Source organism: Polypterus senegalus, chromosome 3 (assembly GCF_016835505.1).
Source record: "Polypterus senegalus isolate Bchr_013 chromosome 3, ASM1683550v1, whole genome shotgun sequence".
Taxonomy (NCBI): domain Eukaryota; kingdom Metazoa; phylum Chordata; class Cladistia; order Polypteriformes; family Polypteridae; genus Polypterus; species Polypterus senegalus.
In genome coordinates, this window is record NC_053156.1 from 36662278 (window position 1) to 36686004 (window position 23727).

Consider the following 23727-nt stretch of genomic DNA (forward strand, 5'->3'; position numbering starts at 1 on the left):
ATTTAAAACCAGCACACATTTAATCCCTGCAAAAAGCAGTAAATACCATTTAAGATAAAAAGAAAAAAAACTTTATTCAAGACCTTTAAATAAATACTATACAGATACAATGTAAAAAAACACTGCTCATACACTGTTTCTGTTTTAGGGAGGAATTAAATGTACATAGCACAATTTCATACAATCACGCTTAAAAAAATGGCACTTGACCCCCTAAGCTAACCTCCTCCCAAATCCCCCCTCCCCCACCCAAAACCACCTGCAGAACAGACACTGGACAATAAATCTCTATATACGATTATATCAAATATACTTGTTTGGTCCAGAAGTAAACATCCCAGCTCATTTTTGAGGTAGGTTTATTAATGCACAAATCACCCTCTTCCCACCGGCAGAGATTTGCCTAAAAACACTGCTCTGCACTACTTGAAGACAACAAATGGCAAATTACTCACACCTGACAAGTGCATGCAAAATAGCTGCAAGCAATAATTCTCTAATTTGCCATGGTTACTTTTTCCCTAAAAGGAGACAGAAAGGAAGACAAAGTGGTGCAAGTGCATTACTACCAAAAAAAAGGTTAATCTTTCTCAGCTCCTCTAGATCAATTCTGTGCATCTATTTCCAAAGCAAACCCCAAAAATCTTGCTCTATATAGTTTCTAGACCAACAATCTAGAAATCTTCCGATAAAGGTGACAGAACACAACAAAAAGACAAACATAGAAAAGGAAGTGAAAAGTGTTTGACAGTATGGCTCAGGACATTTGCCACATCTCCACAAAGGAGAGGGGAAAAAAAAAATCTACCTACCCTTACCTGTTGCTAGGTACTCTCACCAGAATTTGTTGAAAATATGAACTTCCAATGTCCACAGAAACACTTCTGTATATACTGGGCAGAGTTTGAATCCTTTATTATTAATAAACCTCCCCACCACCATCATCCCTCAATGTGCAAAGCCTCGAGTCACACCTAGGCATATAGTGCAAATATAAGCTTTGATCAATGCATGCTCCCTGATGGTTGCTCCACAGAAAACACGCACACACACAGAAGAAACTTCCCAAGTTAGGTATTTATAGAACTGGGGGGGTATTGGCACTGCCATTAAAGCAGCACTTGTAGCAAGGGCATCCAGCAATTTCATGAGGTAAGGTTAGATGAAAGTCCAAGAACCAGTTAAAAAAAAAAAAAATTCTCCACACTGCTAAGGCAGTTTATTATGAAAAGCCCAGTTTGATGTTTTCCTTTCTCTAGTCAAAACTTTGTAATATTGAATTTGATACAGCACACTTGTCATTGCTGCAAATGAACTGGAACAGGAGAATGGGGTTAATGGGGTTTTGGGGGGGAGGGGGGTGTTGTGACAGGACTGGTAAAGCAGCACAACAGTTTTTAGATTAAGTCAGCAACGTTCATTGGCATCTCCTCTACTGTTGTATTGTAGAATGTCTCTATGTCTCGCAGGGTGCGTTTGTCATCTTCTGTCACCATATTAATTGCTACTCCTTTTCTGCCAAATCTGCCTCCTCGGCCAATCCTACAAGAAAACAAAATTTAACATTACAGTCAACTGCATGCCCCAAAGCATGTACAGGAAAAACCTAGAAATTTAATTTGTCAGCTGCTATAAAGTAGTGCAACACCACAGGGAATACTCGATACCCCCTAGATGAAGCACTGTGGAGAGCAGACCGTTTCTCTACCAAAGAGTTACGTTTCCCACACAGCAGTACAGCAGCTGGGAGAAGAGGGAATCTCTTTGGATACAAGAAAATGTAATTGTGTAAATGGGATTTCAAAAAAGTGGGACCAACTTCAATTTCTTACCACCATTAGTGTTTGATACACAAATGAATCATAAAATTCACTTTAAAGCTAGAGCATCTTTGCTAATCTAATTGAACAGCAATCTTGCATTTAAAAATTTGGTTAGGGTCATTCAGTTTCACACCTAATTTCTCCCCCTTAACTTGTCCTTGCTGAGGTCAGGGAATGAAAAAGCTTTCCCAGGGGGCTTTTCACCATTTTCAGGAACAGGGAAATCAACCCAAGAAAAAAGGTTACATATCTATTGACTTTTAAAGTGGAAAAATGTATAATAAAAAAAATTAGTTTCATAGTGAGATTCAATCATTAAAACCTAACAGAGCATATTAGGTTATTGGATACTGATTAAGCCCATGTATTATGGCAAAAGAGACTTAATTGTGGGGGTTGGGGGGGTGAGAATAAGCCACCAAGAATTACAGCTCCCCTAATAAAAGAAATCTGATTGTGTTGCTGCCCAACTAAGTATACAGTAATCCCTCGCTATATCGCTCTTCGACTTTGGCGGCTTCACTCTATTGCGGATTTTATATGTAAGCACATCTAAATATATAACTCAGATTTTTCGCTGCTTCGCAGGCTCTGCAGACAATGGGTCTTTTTACTTCCGGTACATGCTTCCTCAGTTGGTTTGCCCAGTTGATTTCATACAAGGGACGCTATTGGCGGATGGCTGAGAAGCTAACCAATCACAGCACGCAGTTAAATTCCTGTGTGCTGAATGGCTCAGCGACGGAGCGCTGAATTCGATTCTGCAGCGTTAACCAGGAGGCCTCGTCTCGCTCATTCAGACCGTGCCCAAGCGCCAACGGAAGATATTAATGATTGCCAAAAAGGTAAACTTTTTGGATATGCTGAAGGAAGGGAAAAGCTACACTGCTGTAGGACGCCATTACGGCACCAAAGAGGCTACGATTCTTTTTATTTAAAAAGTAGAAAAGGAATGCAAGATCTATGGCCGCAGTGTCCTTTTAACCAGGGTGCAAAACGAGTTGTAAGTGGATGTAATAAGGCAGTAGTCTGGATGGAATCTGCTTTAGGGATTTGGATTGAACGACGGCAGTGCTACACAGTAACCTGAAGTGGCTCCTTTAGAAGAGCTGTAACGCTCTCCTTTGTTGTGCAGTAAAACTAAACTCATCGTTAACAGACAAGTCATTGCGTCATTGTTGGTGAACATTAATTTTCATCTTACAGTACTTAGTACATGTACATACATTTAGTGTCACTGTACACACATTTACTGTATACAATTTTTCTTGCATTGTACGCATTTATTGCTGGTGGCCTGTCTATCGTAATGGCTGTAACATATGTGATAGACACTCTAAAATTTAGGTTTTACTGTATATAAACTGTTTACATACATAATTTCAATTAATCTTACCTAATATCTAAGAGAATAAAGGGTTTATGCTGTATAACTGTGCGGTGAATATTTATAAACAGTGTGGGAGAGTTTATAAGGGCTTAAAAAATATAAAAATAACCATAAACATATGGTTTCTACTTTGCGGATTTTTACCCATTGCGGGGGGCTGGAACGCAACCCTCGCGATCGATGAGGGATTACTGTATCACAAACCTAGCTCAACCTAAATTTCAGTTTTAGAGTCAACTTTACAGCATATTCAGGTCAATACAACTCCCAACACAGTGGTGAAGGACACAATAAGGAGAGACAGAGACAAGCCACAATGCCCTCTAAAGTAGGAACACTTTCACTACTCACCTGTGAATGTAGTTTTCCCGATTTGTTGGGAGATCATAGTTGATAACTAGAGATACCTGCTGTACATCAATGCCTCTTGCCTAGAAATGACAACAAATTTTAGCAAAATGACATTTACTTATCAAAAGTAAAAAAAAAAAAAATCTTAAAAGCAACAAGTCTTACCAACAAGTCTGTTGTAATGAGGACTCTACTGGAGCCAGAACGAAACTCACGCATGATCAAGTCTCGTTCTTTTTGGTCCATATCACCATGCTGTAAGAAACAAAGTGGACAGTCAGAGAAGCAGAGTTGCACAGTTTACATTGGACACTATTGACCTATGAGTGAAAGGATTAGTTCAGTGTTTCACAAACATTTATCACCTCAAGGCCCAGTTTACTGGCAACTTACAGAAAAATCACACGATTACGCATGGGAAATAGAAGCATGGACTTTGAAGTGCGATTGGGAACAGGGCTGAGGAACACTCGCACAGCTGTTGGTCCCTTTGGATTTTTGGGCGCGGCATCAGGATTATACCATGAACAAGTCAGATGCTGGAAGACCCAAAAATACCAGGTACTAAACCTGAAACAGCCACTAGAAACTAGAAAGTGGCTGACAAACACTGGTTTGGATGTATGTCAGGGGGTGTGTGAGCGTGCGTGCGCACGCGAGAGAGACAGACACTAGCTTTGGGGCCGTATCCAGAGCAGTTTCTCATCTGTGTTCTGTGCAGTCAGGAACAGCATTTTATCCAACCCCAAAAAAGATTCATACCGGCTTCTTCCAGTGCTGGATATTTACTTTGTTTTGTTAACCCCCCCCCAAATGTAGAATAGTTGCCCTACATTAGTTAGTCTAACAGAAGATACAGATGTAAAAAGGAGCAAAAATGCCTTAATCACACAAAGCAATGTTTAACTTGTTTAGTGAAAAACATTGTTTAATGGACTGGCAAAAATAGTTTTGCAAGTATGGATGCGCATGTAGTTATACAAAGTGACAAATTGCTTACTTGTTGCTTCAAAGTGATTGTACATCTATAATTTTTCCTTAAAAAAAAAAAAAAAGCAACTGAAATACTAGTTGAGAAAAATCCTTGGGTATAAAATAAGTTTCCAAAAAACGACAGCTTACTAATTCTATGGGATACGAAAATTGAAACTTAGATTTAAAAACTGAACACAGGGTTATACATTGCAAACCTCTCGATTGTGTACTACAGAATCCAGTTTTTTGGAGAGAAATCTCTAAAGTGGCAAATTTTTTTGATACTTGTTTAAAGAGATTTTCATATTATCTTTTCAAAATATTGAAGCGTTATACTCCCTAATATTCAGCTACTAGCAGCTCCTTACTACAAAAGCAGAATAGCTGTTCACTTTATATAATTTAGGTGCAATAAAGCCAAAATAACATGACTAAAAACAGACAGAGTGAGAGGAGGAAGACAAAAATAAAATCTTTAAATCAAGCAACAAAACTGTATCCACAGCATGAACCAGCCCAGCTTCACAGAAGAGAAGTAGGTGGGATGAATATGGACTTTTTCTTTGCCCCCGTCAGATTTAAGAATAAGTGCCAGTATAAGAAACACTTCCTTGCCCAGTGACAGGGAGTTACCATTCTTAATTTGGTCAAGTAAATATGTGAAGTTTTATTATAGAAATTGTATAAATACTTGCCAGGGCAGAAACTGTGAAATCCCTTGCATGCATCTTCTCCGTCAGCCAATCAACCTTCCTCCTTGTATTAATAAATATTACAGCCTGAGTTATGGTGAGAGTTTCATACAAGTCGCAAAGTGTGTCCAGCTTCCATTCCTGTGTTAGAACCACACAAACTTTAAAATCCAGCAGATAACCTATACAACTCCATTACATGCATTTGAAATAGGCAAACAAAAACCAACATCACATTTTTGAAGGATGGACAGGCTCAAATGTTTAAACAGTACTTAACCATCAAGGATGAATGGCACATGGTTATATAAGGTTTGACCCAAATGCAAACATTGAAGTCCTACCCCCGACTAGCTGTTAAGTTTGAGTGAAGGGTCACCAACTTACCTCTTTTTCAACATTGATGTAGAACTGGCGAATACCTTCTAAGGTCAGTTCCTCTTTTTTTACCAAGATTCTGACTGGGTCCCGCATGAACTTCTTTGTCACCTCCAATACATCAGCAGGCATAGTGGCTGACAGAAGTACCACCTAATGAGGGAGGGTTACATAAAAGAATTAGATTACAGCACCTACAGCCAGACTTAGCTGTTTTGGTCTCAAAGTATATTTGGGAAAGGTACAACCCACACATGCAAGTCTACTTGAGATAATAAAGCAGAAGTTTGGTGGAGGTGGGGTATCAAGTTAAAACTCATCACAAGCTTACCTGTGTATTAGAAGCAAGCTTCTGGAAAATCTCATAGATCTGGTCTTTAAATCCACGACTTAACATTTCATCGGCCTCATCAAGAACAAACATCTTGATATACCTTGCAGCTGCAGTTTAAAAAAAAAATTAAAAAAAAAAATCTGAAAATGGTAGCAAAGGGTAAATTGACATAAAACCAAGTATTACCTTCCACAAGTATTATGCCTAAATACACTTCACTGCTCTTTACTATTTATGACAATTGCTACCCCAATTCACATCCTACTCTGAGCCAGCTACAATTTATAATAAAACGAATGGCCAGCACAAAGACTGCGATTACCACATTCAACTGAACTTTCCCTCAAAAATGTTCTGAAGTAAATATAAATATGACAGGGATTCCAAGCTCCTGCACTAAAGCAAGCAGGCTTAAAAAATGAATGAATACCTCTAATAACACAGGTTAACTACATTACTTTACCTAGCACCAGCACTTAGGAGCTTTTTTTTTTTTTTTATATAAACCTATGATGGGATTGCCATTTTCAGAATCTGTAGGGTTAAGATCACTCCCCTAGGATCCTCCAAAACTGGTACCAACTCATGATAAAACACCATTAAGTGGCCAGGTAATGGGTGGAAACCTGGGATCAGTTGACACGCATGGAGATCATCATTAAACAGCACCAAGCCCCACTTTGCAAATTGTACAGCACTTAAGTGGCATGGATCTGTGCTCCAGATGAAGGATACAGAAATCCAAATGTATACAGATTTCAACCAAAAAAAAAAGTGGACGTGTACTCACAGAGGTATTTGCGGTTAAGCATATCAAAGACTCTGCCTGGAGTCCCCACCACAATATTAGGGGCCTCTGCTTGCAGTTTTTGCACTTCATTACGGACATTGGTCCCCCCAATACAAGCATGACAGCTGGCACCCATATAGTCGCCTAGAGCCAAAATGACCTTCTGGATCTGAAAGAAAAAAGTTCATATTACAAACACTTATCTTATTCCCAAAACAATTCTAGAGAGAGAGAAAAAAAAAAAAAAGGAACCTTGTAGTTCACAGAACATATATCTTGTGATTACATAAAAACTTGCAGTGCAAAACAGTTTTGCATAACAAATTAATACAAGTGGACATTCTTGCCTAGAAATTAAGGTTGTTAACTTCATTATGTAACATGTGCTTATACATTCATGAAGTAGTGGTCTCAGTGTTTTCTTTAAATTTTTTTTGAGATTAGAATCTATTAAACACGATGTACCCATAGCATGAACCAGACACTGGCTCACAAAAAGAGTATGCTGGGATGAATATGGGCCAAGTTTTATCTACCCCTGTCAGATATAAGATTCAACACCATCATCATGGGTGTTGCCTTGCCCAGTGACAGGGGTGGGTGGTGGACAGCACTATTCTTAAATATTTCTGCCTTCATCTTTTGAGAAGTACATACCTGCTGGGCAAGCTCTCTGGTAGGTGCCAAAACTAAAGCCTGGGTTGCCTTCATTTCAATATCTATTTGCTCCAAAATTGAAATTGCAAATGTGGCAGTTTTTCCTGTTCCAGACTGAGCCTGTGCAATAACATCATAACCTATAATTGAAAGGACACAAATACAATGAGACAATCAAGACATTCCATACTTTAGCCATATTCCCCCAACGATGTGTAAGTGAAAATCAGATTTATTGTAGGAAAAAGTTTAATGTTTAAAATGTTTTAGAAAATGTGCCTCCGCTTTTTCAGTGAAATAACGAGGCTCAATTGTTTTTTTTTTTTTTGAGAGTATATTTTGAACAGCAACCTAACCAATTTTTGTATGTGTGTGTGTATATATATATATATATATATATATATATATATATATATATACACATATACATATATATACACACACACGTATGTATAACTAAATACACAGCTCAGAACCAGTACTAGTGTAGAAAAAGAGATCACTAAAATACATACCCTTGATACAAGGTAGAATAGCTCTCTGCTGGATGGCAGAAGGCTTTTCAAAACCATAGGCGTAGATTCCTCTTAGAAGAGTCTCCCGCAGGTTCATTTCATCAAAGCTATCAACAATCTCATTCCAGTTACTCTGGGGTTAAATTAAAACAAAAAATGATCAAAATCAAATGCAAACAAATGTATTAACTTTCACGTTGGAAGTTTTATATTAAAACCCCCCCCAAGCAGCAATACAGTTGTCAGTGAACACTTCTACCGATTACCAAAAAAAAATTAGCGTCTCACCTCAATGACTCCATCAGGCTCCATTCCTTCGGGGCCATTGTCTCTAGGTCTAAAAAAAATAAACATTACCAAAGTTAACTTTTAAGAGCCAACTGTCAAATCAAGCAACATGTTTTTAATACACAAAATAAGGGACTAAAGGTTTGGTTCAAATGTGCCAGTTTCAAAATGTCTACAGGACAACTGTTAAGTATATAACTGTCAATACGTTTTACTACTGAAAAATGTCACTAAAGGATTTCACACAGTGCTTCATAAATAAAATGCAGTTTTAATCATGTCAACTTGTTAAAAGCAATTATCCAACCCTTCTACATGCAATATTTAACATTCATGCAGTGTTAAATCATAATGAGCATGTTAGGTAGTATATGTAGAAAAAGTAGAAATTAAATTGAAAATCCAACAGGTTACATTAGGACTGGTACACGTGCTTGACAAAAGTGTCTTTTCCAGAACAGACTGCACTACAAAGCCAAACAAAATGCAAACAAATCTAGTCAAAAGGATAGCACATTGTTTATCGAGGATGCTTCCTGCTTTATGGACAAAACCTTTGCTCTCCCACATCCCTGCTGTTTCACATGCTCACCCCTGGTTTCATCCAATCACCTATAATTGTGTATGTAAATCTAGAAAGCAAGTTTTTGCTGAACAGACAAAAGTGGATGTTACAAGACTTTATTATGCTGGATTGGGGTTTTGTCCAGAGAGAATTCCTAGTTTATGCTAGGGAGTGTTATAACCTCACAGTGATGGAACAAGCAGACAAGACTAAAACAAATCGCTTTACAAGTATTATGCAAATAAATCAATGGTGGAAATACTGAATATTTACAACTTCTTATTAACTCTGTATACTCAAAAGGAAACAAAACTTGCTGAAATATAAGTAACCATTTATTGCATGCAAGCTATCACAGGATCATGTTTTCATTAAATTAACCAGCAATTTACATGATAGTGATAAGCTACATGCTGATAACCTTCACTGTACTCTATACATGTGACATTAATGACACTATATAGAAGTTAAAACTTCAATCATGTTTCAGTGTTTTGCAGATATAAACCACAGAAGAGTAGACAGATAGCTCCTAACTATAAAATGAACTGCAATTAAACTGTGCAGAATGCTCTGTCATGGTCTTCATGGTAGAATGGGGGTTTTGTTTTTTTACTGTAGCCTTTACTGCACACTCCCACTAACTAAACTTGAGTTTTCCCACCAAGTTTTATGAACTAGAAGCATAACAGAACATTAATGAAGCTTACTGTAGAGTTGAGACATGCTGCATGTTGGTGGAGCATTTAAGAAAGAATTTCTGACTCTTAACGTGTCTACTTAAGGCTACTACTTTTTACAAATCATTAATTCTATAAATGGACACTAAAAAAGTCTAGGATGGCAACAAGATACCAGATTCAGGTAAATTTACTGGAAGGAAAAAAAGAAACTAAGTTGTGAAGTAGTGATGCTCCACTCATTTGGCTGATTTTCACCCCAATTGATTCCCATCAATGATCAGTAAATTAGCCAATAAAACTCAGAACCCATTTTTCTAAGCATAATGGCAATTTTGCAGTAGCCTTACTTTAGGCAAAATATTAAATTAGCCAAGGAATCAATGAACATCTTATATTGCTACCAGAACTACTTCTAAACAAGTTCAAAACACTCCACCTTTTGGAGAAAGTGGAGATTGAAATACTGGCTTTTATATTGAAGATATAGGAGTAATAAACGGAGAAAAATTAATCTAATAGGCCATGCACGGAGAGTGCAAAATAAGCATTGCTTTGGCAGAAATTGAGAAGGAGTTCATTTTTTCTTTTAGTCCTGTAATTAAAATGGACAATCCTTGTCAGAGTGTGGATGATGAGTGAGCTTGCATTTAATTTAGCAGCTCACATTTCTACGTATAAAGAATCTGTCCTGGATACTAATTAAATAGGCTTTTTGGCCTAAATGCCAAATTTGTCACATTTACATGTACAATTAATCAGGTTAGCCTCTCTATATATTTTTTTTTTTGTGGACTTCTGGTATAAAGGGAACAGTGTGTTAAGACAAGTTCAGGCTAGGATAACCTGCATCACCAATAAACCTTGTTTGAATTTTCGATTTTTTTTTTTTTAATGCCAAACTCTTTAAATGTCATTTAAAAATAGTTGCACACATTTAACTAAGTATTTACGGCAATATACGCTTTCGCAAGGTTCAACGAAATTGGGTAAGCAAAGATTAGTCACTAAAGGAAAGATCTGGAAAGAGGCCACCAAATACGAAAAGCCATTAAAAAGCCTCAACAGCAGAACTGGCAAAGAGCGCTGTCTGCGATTGGTGGAGACTTCTCCCTAACGTGCCCAGCAGCGCTTCTGAACAACCCTTACCGGAACAAATGAGTCAGCACTCATGTGACCCACTAGAACCAATAGAAACAAAGTACAAAGCAAGCGTGGTTGTAACAAGACGGTAAGGACTACACTTTAAAACGATAGCCTTTACATTTTTTTAATCGTCAATTCAAACCGTGTCTTTACACTACAGAATAGTCTGTGCTCTAACTAGTCGTCTACACCAAAAAAAAAAAAATAATGTAAAGTGGAGGGGCGGGGACCGGAAATGCAGAAGTGCTTAAGCGGCGTTTTTTTTAACCTATTCATGACGCCTTTAACGGCGATCGACTAACATTATACTCTGCTACCCCCACCCAAAAGAGGTCACGTAACCTTAAAAACGATATTTGCAAGCTAGGTCTACTGAAATAAATTCTAACCCTATCCTTTCTATAAAGAATTGATCAAGGCCTACATTTCAAGCGTGGCCGAAAACACAATCAAATTAAAAAATTCAACTGTAATAATAAAAAAAAATAAAACCAAAAACCAGTATTGGGAGTATGGATGCTTAAAATGTGAGAGATTAACAAATAAATTACGTTATTTTTCGAGTCTGAACGAGGCGGCTTCGGAAGCTGAACTCCATTGTCCATCCAAATGGGAGCCATGTGCTCACAGATCAAACCCAAAGGAATATATAATATACTGATTTTAAATTACTCGACAATATGAGCCCCTCAATTAAACGCCTCGCTATACTCCAAAAACGATTTTGGGTACGGTCCGTTTTTTTTTTTTTCTTAATCCACCATTTTTTTTTTTTTTTTACACTCCAGCCGCCGCAATCGACAAGGCCTACAAAATATCCACACGAATGCTCATCGTTATATTAAAAAAAACCCAATTAATGGCGAGAATTCGGTATATTCACGCTACTCTGCCCAAATATATAAATCCCTTTCAATGAAAATTTAAATGTGACCTAACCTAGTGGGCCGCTTGTGCACATTTTTTGTAGAAGTAAAAGTAACCTTGATATCCTGGTAACTTTACCCGTTAACGCTGGGTATCAACCTGAACTAATAAAAAAACACCCATATTTGCACTACACTTGCCTTTCCCGACATTCTATCAAGTAAATCCAATTTTCGCTTAATCTAGTTTCACTCTAAACGGAAAGCCGGTCATTTTCGAAACTAACTGTTAAACTATCATCTGACATATCATTCGGGTTATAAACAGTAAAACTTTTCATGGGTACATTTATGTCTTTGGGGCTATAACGGAATAAAATCACCTTGGTTTTCCCTCCCGAAACCCCCTTACCTGTCTTCGTAAAATGCGGACATTCTCTCACAATGAACAAGCCGGCAATGTGGAAGGAATTTATATGTGTACCGCCCCCTGACCGGTCACTCTTTCGTGATTGCTGGAGTTTTCCGCTAATCATTCTTGATCCCGCCTACCGCGAAGCGTCATTCGTTATATGAGGCTCCCGTCATACATTTTTAGCGGCTCACCCGGCTACTGGGAGGTGGCAAGAAATCCAAGATGAGTACACGTGTAGCCACGTGACAAGTAGGAAAGGCGGGAGTGCCTTGGAAGCGGCCATTACGGCTCCAAAATTTGTTTTAGTGTTGAGGATTGGAAGAAAAAAAAAATCCAGATCCAAAATGGAGAACAAGATGGACTAGTTTCCTGTCGCGCGACAGCATGCACGTGGGTGCAAAGAAAGATTAAGTGCTAGAGAAGATCGGATTTCCCTTTTCACAACCATTACTGTAACGAAAACCTTTTTCTTACTGCTCCGTTCGAGTCCACTCAGTTTTTAAAAGCTCTGTACTGAATAATAATTCACGCTTAAAATGGTGTACAAAAAGTTACTTATGCACACTTGTGTTAACTGAATTGGTTTGCAAAGCAGCTTAAGGGAGGCACACCACAGATAAAAAAAACAGAGGACGGGGTAACGTGGTGTAGAGGTAGTAGACATTCGACACATGCGTGGAAAGTTGTGAGTCTTTATTACACTTTCTAATAGTACTAGATCTTATCTAAAGATCTTGACCATACATTGTTCTTTTCTCTCTTGTTAAATTAATCTTAGCCTGAATGAATCTATTAATTTTTTACATTTAAGATTTTTTCATTTAAAGATTTACCAGTGTTTCTTGTCCTAGTGTGTGGGTATAAACACAGGAAACCAGTTTCTGTATTACATCTTGCCTGAAGAAGGGGCCTGAGTTGCCTCGAAAGCTTGTATATTGTAATCTTTTTAGTTAGCCAATAAATGGTATCATTTTGCTTGGCTTTTCTTTACACTTTCTAAACAAGTTCACCTTCTTACTAAGCTTTTAAAACATACTGCACACTAATCTCTCTTACATAGTGGCAAAAATTAAGTACCAAAAATAATATGTGAATTTCCTCGTGGGATTATTAAAGTATCTATCTATCTAAAGCACTTTTTTTTAAACACAGCAAAATTATTAACATCTGAGGATCAAGTGATGGCAGTTGCATTGATTGCAAAAAATTGTCAAGTCTAATAAGGCCGTTTAAAATCTAATGAAACAGACATTATCCCCCATACATAAATCCCTTTTATCCACTAGTTTTTTCACTGCTGCTTAACTATTATGAAATATAGAAACACAATCAGTGGCAATTACAGCATCCTCTATTACCTGATCTCACAAACTTGGTGATGCATTCTCTCCTTTAACAACAGTTTGGTGTTTTATTAGAGTGGATATGCACTTTTAAGTCAAAATCACTTTTATTTGTCACTACTTAATGAACACGATTTTAGCTTGGTAGCTGCTTATAACAGGTTATATAATATGATATACAAATAACATAAGTTAAACAACATGCATTGTAAACAATTGCAGAATAGTGCGATTACAAAAGAGATATGCAAGTAAAGACGTGTGTGTGTATGCGTGCGTGTATTGGGTGTATGCTGATGTACATGTCAATATATACTGTACACACACACACCTTCATACATTACAGTATATGAGAGAAAACATGAACCAGTAAGGAAAACAGGCCAAATTACTGGTATGGGCTAAGACTCTGGGAAAGAAATTGTTTAGGTGTTTGTTAGTATTAGTTGTAATTGACCTACAGTGTTTACCAGAGGGACATTTGTGGAACAAATGATGACCTGGGTGAGATGAGTCAGAGGTGATCCTTTTGACATGTCCATATGTTGCAGACCTGTATGTCACAAACCGAGTACAGCCAATTATTTTCTTAGCAGATCTCATAACATGCTGTAATTTATGTTTGGTGTGGTCCATTGCTAAACCAAAGCAGAGAGTAAGGGAGAATCAGAATCACATTTATTGGCTAAGTATGCACACATACAAGGAATCTGACTGTTTTTTTTTTTTTTGATGATTCTCCAAGTATAGCCATAAAAAAAATATAATCACAATTTCAATTGCAGGTTTGTAGAATACTGATTTCTTTAATTGCCATAAAAATGATGAAAGTCTTGTTAAAAGTCCCAGCACAGTGTTTGTAATAGTTGTGCAAAAAATCTGAAGGATTTCATCATATCTGGTATAGAATCATTACTTTCTAGAGGGAGAGGATGTAACTGGCATTTGTGAACGTCGATTACCATTTCCACCATCTTCGTGGGGCTGAATATCAGGTTATTTGTAGTGGACCATGACAGAAAGGAGTCAGCTCCTTTCTCTATGCTGTTTCATTTCCATTAGTAAATAGTCAGTCCAGTGATGGTGGTGTCATGGACAAATGTAATGATTTTTACTGGAAGAATCAGTGGACCCACAGTCATTGGTGTACAGTGATTAGAGTAGTACACAGTTTTCAGGGGCATCTGGGCTGATACAAAGACAGTCAGGGAGGTGGGAGCTCAGCCGAAGATACTGCTTACAGTTTGTCAAAAAAACGTAAATGCATTCAGTTCTCTAGCACCTTTATTTGTTAAGACACATATGTTTTGGTATTACACCCAAGTCAGAACCACAAGTATTTAATCATTACTCGTCTGTATACTTACGATTTAGTGCTTAATTGTAAAGTAGCTCTGCCTTGTCCTCATACAGTAGCTGTCAACTGAACCAAACTGCCATTAATGCAGATTCCTCTGCATTTCCATTTAACATCTACTGCGTAGTATGTACAGTACTAAGTTATGCTACTTGCAAGTTGAATACCTCTACTGGTTGCCCAGCTTGGAACTGTAAGATTCAATTAGGCGGGCTCAATAAATTCATTGATGCATGGAGCTCCTTTATATAGCCAGTTTGACCAATGGAAGCATGGAGGACATGACCTAGCAATTGTGCAAGCGTGCCTGGTAACAGGGTGGGACGCACAGAGGAGAGTCAAAGCAATGCAAATGCACACAGAAAGAAAGTGTCAACATGAAAGCATTATCAAATCCCAGACATTTTAGACTATTTGGAAACCCCAGTCAGATGGATTCTTTAGGTCCCGAAAGTAGGATGTGTCAGGTAAAAAGAGGACCTATGGACACCCTACATAACAGCATTAGGGCCCAGTTTGATTCTCAGCTGTGGTGTTCTCTGCTGTCAGCTAGTCATTGGTTAATATACATTTCCATTTTGATCATTTTTAAGTAAACGTTTAACATTTTGTGTTAAGAAAAAATCTGTAGATGTTTTGTGTCCATCAATCCATTCATTACAGCGCTTGCAAGTGGTGAGGTGCATGTATGGATCTGTTTATTTCTCTATACATACTGTATTGCATTGTCTTTTGTTTTTTTACACTTATAATTTTATTTTAACTATGCTACACACAGTATGGTTAGCACTACTACCTGAAAACACAACAGCGACCAGGTTTGAATCCTGGCCTTGGCAGTGAACTTTGGAATTTGCATATTTTTGTGTTTTCTTGTTGTGAAGTGTGTTAGATTTACAGAATTCATTTTCTAAATTTTTCAATTTGGGTTTACTGGGATCCTATCTCTGAAGGATAATTCAGAACTATCCTGGACATGGCAACAATCCACCATAGCATACACACACACACACACTCAGAGCAGGCCAATAACCCCAGAATTGGCAACTGTATTGCTGCCTGGGTTGTTTTAATTTAAAACTTCCAATGTGAAAGTTGATACATTTGTTTGCATTTGATTTTGATCAGTTTTTGTTTTAATTTAATGCACATGCTGTATTTTGTATTGTAGTACTGTTGCCAAAAGCCAGAATGGATCTTTTGCTCTTGGCTCTTTTAGGTGGCTTCCTATCCTTAAGAGCACTGCTTGCTGTTGGCTGCACTAGATAGAATTCTGATTGCGACACCGCAGTCTTGCTGCTTTTATTGGCACACCTGCTGCTGGCTTGGAAACTCCTTATTTGCACAATGGAATGCCAGCTTCTACATATGATAACTCATCCCAGGCTGATGCAATGTGTCAGAGCCGTTAGGTACATAGCCCTCAGTTTGAAACTTTTTTTAAACAATGGGATAATCTTCTATTATGGTCACGTAACTGGTGACAAGGGCACATCAGTGGCAGTCTTGAATGCTTTGTTGTCAGATGTCCCAGCAGGGATGTTGAATGCTGTGCTGGTATGCAGTGGAGTTGAGGTGTTAAAACACTGCACTTCTGTGGTGATCTGTCAATTATAAGTGAATGAGAAAATCTCCTTGTCTGAAGCTGCAGATGTACCTTTTGGTCATTTTCCTTGACTGAGCTGATGCTGCACACACCATTCCAGGTCTGGATCTGACATTTGAGGCTCTCAATCCATGGCTGCCCTGTAACACCTCTGCAATCTGTCTTATCTATTGATTGCACAGTTTTACCACTGGCCCTGCTTCACACAGCTCACCAAGACACAATGGTAACTCAATCTACCATACTTTTTCCTGGCTCCATGAGCCAGAAGCTCTGCCCTTAGATGTGCACCCAGGACAATGAACCATGGCAGATGGAGAAGCTTTGGTGGAGCTACAGAGGTAGCAGTCTCTCAGCTGCCTTCCTTCCTGTACTGATGCTGAACACAACACTCCAGATCTCAGCCTCAAGACTCTCTATGAACTTTTCAGAAGTCTCTGCAGCACTCGGCACTTGTTAAAATTAGACATTTGGTCTTCTTTTACCAATGTAGTGCCAGAATGGATCCTTTGCTCCGACCTGGAACATCATTTGCAGTGTTAGTTCAGTCATGGAAAGCAACCAAGAGACCAATAAATCTGCAGCTTCAGCCAAGGAGGTTCGCATGCTCACTTATAATCAACAGATCACCACACAGATGTGAAGTGTTTAACACCTCTGCTGCATCAAACAACATCTCTCCTGTGGCATCTGATAATTAAGCACTTAAGACCTGGCTGATATTTCCTTGTCAATGTGGGTGTGTGCGTGAGTGGGCCCTGCAATGAACTTGTCTAGTGATGACAGGATAAGCTCTGGTTACCTATGACCTTCAATTGATTTAAAAGGGTCTGAGAATGTTATTGTATTACATACTTAGCACCATCATCATGATAGTAGTACATTGATGAATACAGCAATGTATAGAATACCAATGACATACTTTTGAAAAAGAGTGATCATTTTAAACTCACTGCAAAATAATTGTGATGGAATATGTCAGACATGTGAACTAATAAAACACAATGCAGGATAACGGATACTGGTAATGCAATCAGTTTAAATATCAAAATCCAGAAGATGGCAATGGAAATGCAAACCAAATCAAAAGATATTATATTTCCAGACAATAAAATAATCTAAAATAAATGTACATCCAAATACATTAGAAACAGGGCTGTTATCGATATGGTATGAAATGTTAATTTTCAATATTTTGTGATTTTTTTTTTTTTTAGAAAATGAACAACTCTATAAAAATGTAATATTCTAATGGTTTGCACAAAGTTCAATACCATTTTTATTAAAAAAATATTCATAAGGAATAGTTTTATTTAATACACTAATATAATATTGTTGGAAATATTTAATTCCTAAAAAATGTTCATTCTTTATAAACAATGTTAGGTGAATGAAGTGGAGGAATAAACAATACATTTTCTGATAGTTAATATTACTTATGTAGTTTCAATAACATTGGACAATAAAGATTTTGCTTCTTGAACAACTTTGGGGGAATTTTATTGCTTTTTACCATTTGCTTAAAAAGTCATCATGTTTTTCCATTGTGTTCCATTTTATTGCAATCACCAATTTGAAACAGCTTTCTCAAGAAATGTGTCAGGCTGTTGTTTTCTTGCACAATGATTTTATTCAACTCATTTATTTTACTGCCTACTCAGTGTCTGCCATCAGTTGTGTCATCTATGAATTTGACAAGTTTGCTAACTATACCAGAATCAATGTAATAAACATAAATCAGAAAAATGAACAGCCCCAGGACAGACCTTTGAAGGACTTCACTGATGACCTCACTCCACGTGGAGGATTCTTCGCTTATCTGTAATATTTGAGGTCCAATTTTGTAGGTTACATCTGATGCCTACAGTTTCTAGTTTTAGATTTAATCTTTGGCGTGGGACTGAGTCAAAGGTTTTTTGACAATCTAAGTAAATTCTGTGATATACTTTTGTTTTTGTCAACTATTCCAGTTGCTTTTCAAAAAAAATTTCTAGAAGATTGGTTTGGCAGGATCTTTCTCTCAAACCCATGCTAGCTGTTATTTAGGATATTGTTTTGTTTTAGGTACTTTTCTCATTTATTTTTTTATTGTAGTTTCCATAATTTTGTATGACACTTAAGTAACACTTATTGATCTGTAATTACAAGGATCAATCTTCTCTCCCTTCTTGAAGACTGGAGTCACATTTGCAAATTTTCTGTCCTCAGATATGTCTCATTTCCCAAATCACTGCTCAAATATGCCTAATAAGGGTTTATAGATGATGTTTTTAATTTCTTTCAATACAATTGGTAAAATGTCATCAGGCCCAGGGGTTTTATTAGTCTTCAGCGTATTGAGGGCTTGAAGCACATTTGACTTTTCTGTTTAAAAGTGTGTGAGCTCAGAGTTTGTTTGCAAGAAATGCAAGTTAATCTTATTGGTGATTCTATTGCAAGTAATGGAGTGACTGTGTTCTCATATCCCAGGATTCCTACCTTTCCCCTAAAGCTGCTAGCACATGATCTTGGTCATTGCCACTGTAAAAGTCTATTACAGTACACTGGTTCAGGCAATGTTAGAATGAAAAAAGCATGCAATATCAACAATGACATGGAAACCTGTGAGAAAGAAGGCTGAGCTACAATTTGCCTTTCAAAATCTGTAACAGACATGAATGGAATGTGGACCCCTGGAGGTTTGGCTTGGGTTCTATGCTTATTGACATTACAAGTTTTGTTGTAAAACGAAAAAATATATATAGTGAGTTCCTTCAAGTTCTGAAGGGCCCACATCACAAAGGCTGTCTCACTCATCTTGTTAGGAAGACTCAATAGTGCCTTCCTTTTTTGCGGAGGTAGGGAAAAGTCAATGTGCCACGCCGAGTTTGTATTTGATCTTGTACTTATGAATGGACGAATAGTAATTTCCTCAAGCTAAATAATGAAAAAACTGAGATTTTAGTCGTTAGTAAAAAATGGAAATAATGAGGGTATTAGGCCAAGATCAAGGCCTTTAATGACCTCTTGGGCACAGCCAACAGCAGTGTGTCTGGCTGCGGAGAGAGTGTCAACCTTGTCAAGAAGTGACATTCGTGTCTCTGGTGACTCTTCCTATGAAGTCAGTAGACAGATTGGGAGGGCATGTGAGGTCATGAGGTCGCTGGAAAGGGTGTGTGGCACCTCCCGATATCTATGTAAAAGGATAAAGGTCCAAATCTTTACAGTCCTGGTGCTTCCTGTCTTGCTATATGGTTGCGAGGCATGGACACCATCCAGTGACCTGAGACGAAGACTGGACTCCTTTGGTACTGTGTCTCTCCGGAAAATCCATGGATACTGTTGGTTTGACTTTGTGTTGAATGAGCAGTTGCCCATGGAGTCCCGAATGAGGCACATTACCTGCAATGTGAGGGAGTGTCAGTTACAGCACTACAGCCACGTGGTGCGATTCCTCAAGGGTGATCCAGCTCGTAGGATCATCATTGTTGGGGACTCAAGTGGCTGGACCAAACCAAGAGGTTGTCCACATAACAACTGGCTGTAGCAGATAAAGGGTCATTTCTGGAGGGTGGGACTGGGCCGAGTGTCTGCCTAGGGGATTGCCAACTGGGATCCCGGGCTGTTTCGTCGTGTGGTGGGTGCGGCAACGCACTGTACCAGTGCATGCTCCCCAACTTGACTTGACTTGATTAGGAATAAACTTGATCCCTTAGTATTTAAAGTCAAGAGAGAGGTAAAGAATTTTGATTAAATCATGGACTCTGGTCTTGTTGAATCAGGCTGACACAGGAGCCCTTAGCCCCAATGAAGGCACCCAGAGACTCAGAACAGACAACAGACTTTAGCTTTGTTGTATGGCGCACATAAAGTATCATTTAACATGGAACAATGATCTCCCAGTAATGGGCACCTTTTACTTTTATTATAATTCTTATTATTTAAGCCATTACTCTTCCTCATTTGACTTCTAGCATTCCATCGCTCTAGTCCTGCCTCTAATTAATTCCACCAATAATTCTTAGTTAAGGGGTGTCAAACCCCTCTCTGTCCATTGTTTCTGTTTGAAAAGGCCTATCCTTACTCTCTTTTAACTGGCGCTTGCCACCTTTATTTATATCCAAAGAGTTCACATTCCCTTCTTTAAGCAAGGGGTCTATTCTTCGGCTCTCTAGCATGTCTGACCTTTGGCTTATGAAAAACTGGTGTTTTCTGGCTCATACAAAATAATAAAGAATATGTAGGCATAAGTCTTTTTAATCCTAACTCTTACATCTTAATGCTTAGTATAAAACAAAGCTTACTTTCTCATGTGCTCATAATACTTTTCTAGTACATGTAAATCACCAATTTTAAGAATACAATTTTCTATAACCTAAACTTTGAATCACATACAATGGTAAAAAACAGTAAAGGCAATTTCAGAATTACATGGTAACCACCACAGATATAAACTGACGTAACTGACAGGAGCACTGCAGGGGACTGTACTTTCTCCGGTCCTGTTTAGCATATATACATCGGACTTCCAAAACAACTCGGAGTCCTGCCACGTGCAAAAGTTCGCTGATGACACTGCTATCGTGGGCTACATCAGGAGTGTGCAGGAGGAGGAGTACAGGAAGCTAATCAAAGACTTTGTTAAATGGTGTGACTCAAACCACTTACACATGAACACCAGTAAGACCAAGGAAATGGAAATGGACCCCGTGATCATCAGAGGTGACTGTGTGCAGAGGGTACAGACCTATAAATACCGGAGAGTGCAGCTGGATGACAAATTGGACTGGACTGCCAATACTGATGCTCTGTGTAAGAAAGGTCAAAGCCAACAATACTACTTCCTTAGAAGGTTGGTGTCCTTCAACATTGGCAATAAGATGCTGCAGATGTTCTCCCAGATGGTTGTGGGGAGTGCCCTCTTCTACGTGGTGGTGTGCTGGGGAGGCCGCATAAAGAAGAAGTATGTCTCACGCCTGGACAAACTTGTTAAGAATGCAGGCTCTATTGTAGGAATGAAGCTGGACAGTTTAACATCTGTAGCAGAGCGACAGGCACTAGGCAAACTCCTGTCAATTATGAAGAATCCACTGCATCCACTGAACAGTGTCATCTCCTGACAGAGGAGTAGGTTCAGTGACAGACTTTTGTCACTGTCCTGCTCCACTGACAGACTGAGATTGTTCCTCCCCCACACTATGCGACTCTTCAATTCCACCCGGGGGAGTAAACGCTAACATTACTCAAAGTTATTGTCTGTTTTTACATGCATTTTTATTACTCTTTAATATTGGTTTTTTTTTTTTTATCAGTATACTGCTGCTGGATTATGTGAATTTCCCCTTGGGATTAATAATGTATCTATCTATCTAATACAACACATTTGCCATGGCTTATGGGTAGTTCAAACACACAAAGTGAAGTGCTCTGCCGTTAGTCTAGTTGAAGACAAGATCACATGAACATGGAGGCCCCACTGCGTGGTTGCACCTTTGTTGAACAACACACCATAGTGAGATTTCTTTAGGCAGATGGATGGCATGTGTTGATCCACAGCTGATATCCAAATGTGTAACAACACTGGACAATGTAATCCATCAATCTTCTTTAATGAAATCATTCACCATGTCAATATGGGCTTGTGTGTACAATGTTAATTGTTGACCAGATCGAGTTTTGTCAGTGTGGACAAAAGCAGAAAGACACAAAAAAAGGTTTGGGGTTCCACCCCACATATTAACAATACAATCTTCCTAATAAGGATCGGGCAAGAGAGTAGGTTACAAAGACTAAGTCCAGATTGCCACTGACAGTGAGAGGCAAGTGGCTGGCTTTATATGCAGAGGGCAGGAAGAGGAGGGTTCAATGGGACGAGGCAGAAGTGAGGTCAGTTGGAGGGTGTGGTCCAGAGGCAGAAATGGAACCCGGTTGGTTTTTAGGTGTTCTTTCCTTTCTGTGATCAGCGGAGGAGGGAGAAGAGATATTAGTACACTTTGTCACCCCTTGAGTCAACTCCTTACCCTTAGTTAAGCCCCTTGACTGCCTCCCATGCACAATTGTGACTTCAGTTACACTTGTTCTTTCCAATTTAAACCTTTCTACCCATTCATAATCTTTTCCCTGAGTCATGCTGTTTTCACTTCTGTACTGAGCAAGTGAATTACAGCAGGTTTCACTCCCTCAGCCCAAAGAAATCTCACTACAGTACCATGTTCAATAATGGTGCAATCCAACAGCTGAACGCACATGTTCATTTGAAATTTGCTTAAACTAGACCAACAGAGCACAGCAGAGTGCTGTGCTATGCATGTTCAAACTACCCATAAGCCATTGCAAACAGGCTGTATTGCATCAGCTTCTATCTGTCGCTGTTACCGTGCAATTTACAAATTGCATTTACTTTTTCCACTTTCTCTTGTATTAACTGTATCACTAAGATTGCCTTTTTACAATTAAGTAAAATTTCTAAAGTTAGACCTTTGATAACATTGCTAGATGCTGAGAAGTTAATTCACGCTTTTGTTTTAAGTCACCTAGATTATTGTAACACACTCCTAACTAGTCTACCAAAGAAAGATTTCAATTAGTTGTAGTTAGTGCAGAATGCAGCAGCAAGATTCCTAGCCAGAAAAAGAAACTCTGAGCACATCAAACCAGCTTTAGCATCAGGACATTGGTTACCCTTGTCTTTTAGAATTGACTTTAAAATGCTACTAGCGGTACAGTATATAAAGCTTTACATAATCTTGCTCATTCCCATCGTTTGGAGTGCCTATCAGACAGCATTCCAAACTGTAACCTTAGATCTTCTAACGTGGTCTGCTTATTATTCCTAGAGCCAAATGTAAAAGAAGTGGTAAGGCAGCCCTTGCTGTTAGGCATCAAACATCTGGAATACTTTACTAATAGAGGAACAGGAAACTAATAATGTAGATCACTTAAAAAAAAAAAACAAACTTCTAAAAGCCCACATTTTTAATTTCACTTTTTAGTAACTACTTTTTAGTTTAGAATTATCACATTCATATTCTTCAATGAATTTGCACTCTTTAATAATCTCTGGTTTTATATTTTAGTTCTAAAGCGCCACCACTGCCAGATCAAAGTCCTATACAGCCACCTGTGATGTCTGAATCTGGGACCCCTGTAGATTTTTTTATTTTCTCAGCTCAGCTACAGGGTTTTTTTTTTTTTTCTGACCACCCTGACGTTTTTGTTGGGTCATCATTTTGAAACTTAAAAAAACAATTCTATACTTCTGTTAATTAATTATCTGTCTTTTATAATATAATCTATATATATATGTCTTTTGCTTATAACTATTTCTTAAACATCATATAAAAAACTACATTCTTCATCTGAAATTGTGCTATAGAAATAAAAGTTGTTGTTGAATTCTCACTCTGGACAGCACATTGATTTACTGCATCACAATCTGGTATGGCATCTGTATGGTGGCAAACCACAAGGCCCAGCAAAAAGTGGGCAAAAAAGACCAGTTCTTCACTGGAACCACCCTCCTGTCCATACAGGCCATTTTCGACAAAGAAAACATTCATCTTCTCATACTTCACGAA

The 23727-nt window shown here is 38.3% G+C and overlaps 1 protein-coding gene and 2 non-coding genes across 3 annotated transcripts; all 3 read right to left on the reverse strand.

Annotated features, from left to right (window-relative positions):
- Positions 1 to 358: 358 nt before the first annotated feature.
- On the reverse strand, positions 359 to 11922 carry LOC120525020 (eukaryotic initiation factor 4A-I). Its single transcript, XM_039746945.1, has 11 exons — positions 11863 to 11922; positions 8194 to 8242; positions 7906 to 8038; positions 7391 to 7530; positions 6734 to 6902; positions 5941 to 6050; positions 5619 to 5762; positions 5235 to 5372; positions 3730 to 3819; positions 3565 to 3644; positions 359 to 1542 (listed from the first exon to the last, which is right to left on the reverse strand). The coding sequence occupies exons 1-11, from the start codon at positions 11883 to 11885 to the stop codon at positions 1398 to 1400; spliced, it is 1221 nt and encodes a 406-aa protein (XP_039602879.1). The 5' UTR covers positions 11886 to 11922; the 3' UTR covers positions 359 to 1397.
- Positions 6467 to 6607, reverse strand: LOC120526984. Its single transcript, XR_005633265.1, has one exon. It is a non-coding gene; the product is annotated as a small nucleolar RNA SNORD10 (small nucleolar RNA).
- Positions 7191 to 7332, reverse strand: LOC120526978. The gene has a single exon (XR_005633260.1). It is a non-coding gene; the product is annotated as a small nucleolar RNA SNORA48 (small nucleolar RNA).
- Positions 11923 to 23727: the final 11805 nt, after the last annotated feature.

What these genes read in the sequence shown, in the direction of transcription:
- LOC120525020 (XM_039746945.1), bottom strand. Translation starts at nt 11,885, where the DNA reads ATGTCCGCATTTTACGAAGACAG. An exon ending in ACATCAATGTTGAAAAAGAG is followed by an intron (nt 5,373 to 5,618) that starts GTAAGTTGGTGA and finishes GTTCTAACACAG; the next exon opens with GAATGGAAGCTGGACACACT. An exon ending in ATTTCACAGTTTCTGCCCTG is followed by an intron (nt 3,820 to 5,234) that starts GCAAGTATTTAT and finishes TGTTTCTTACAG; the next exon opens with CATGGTGATATGGACCAAAA.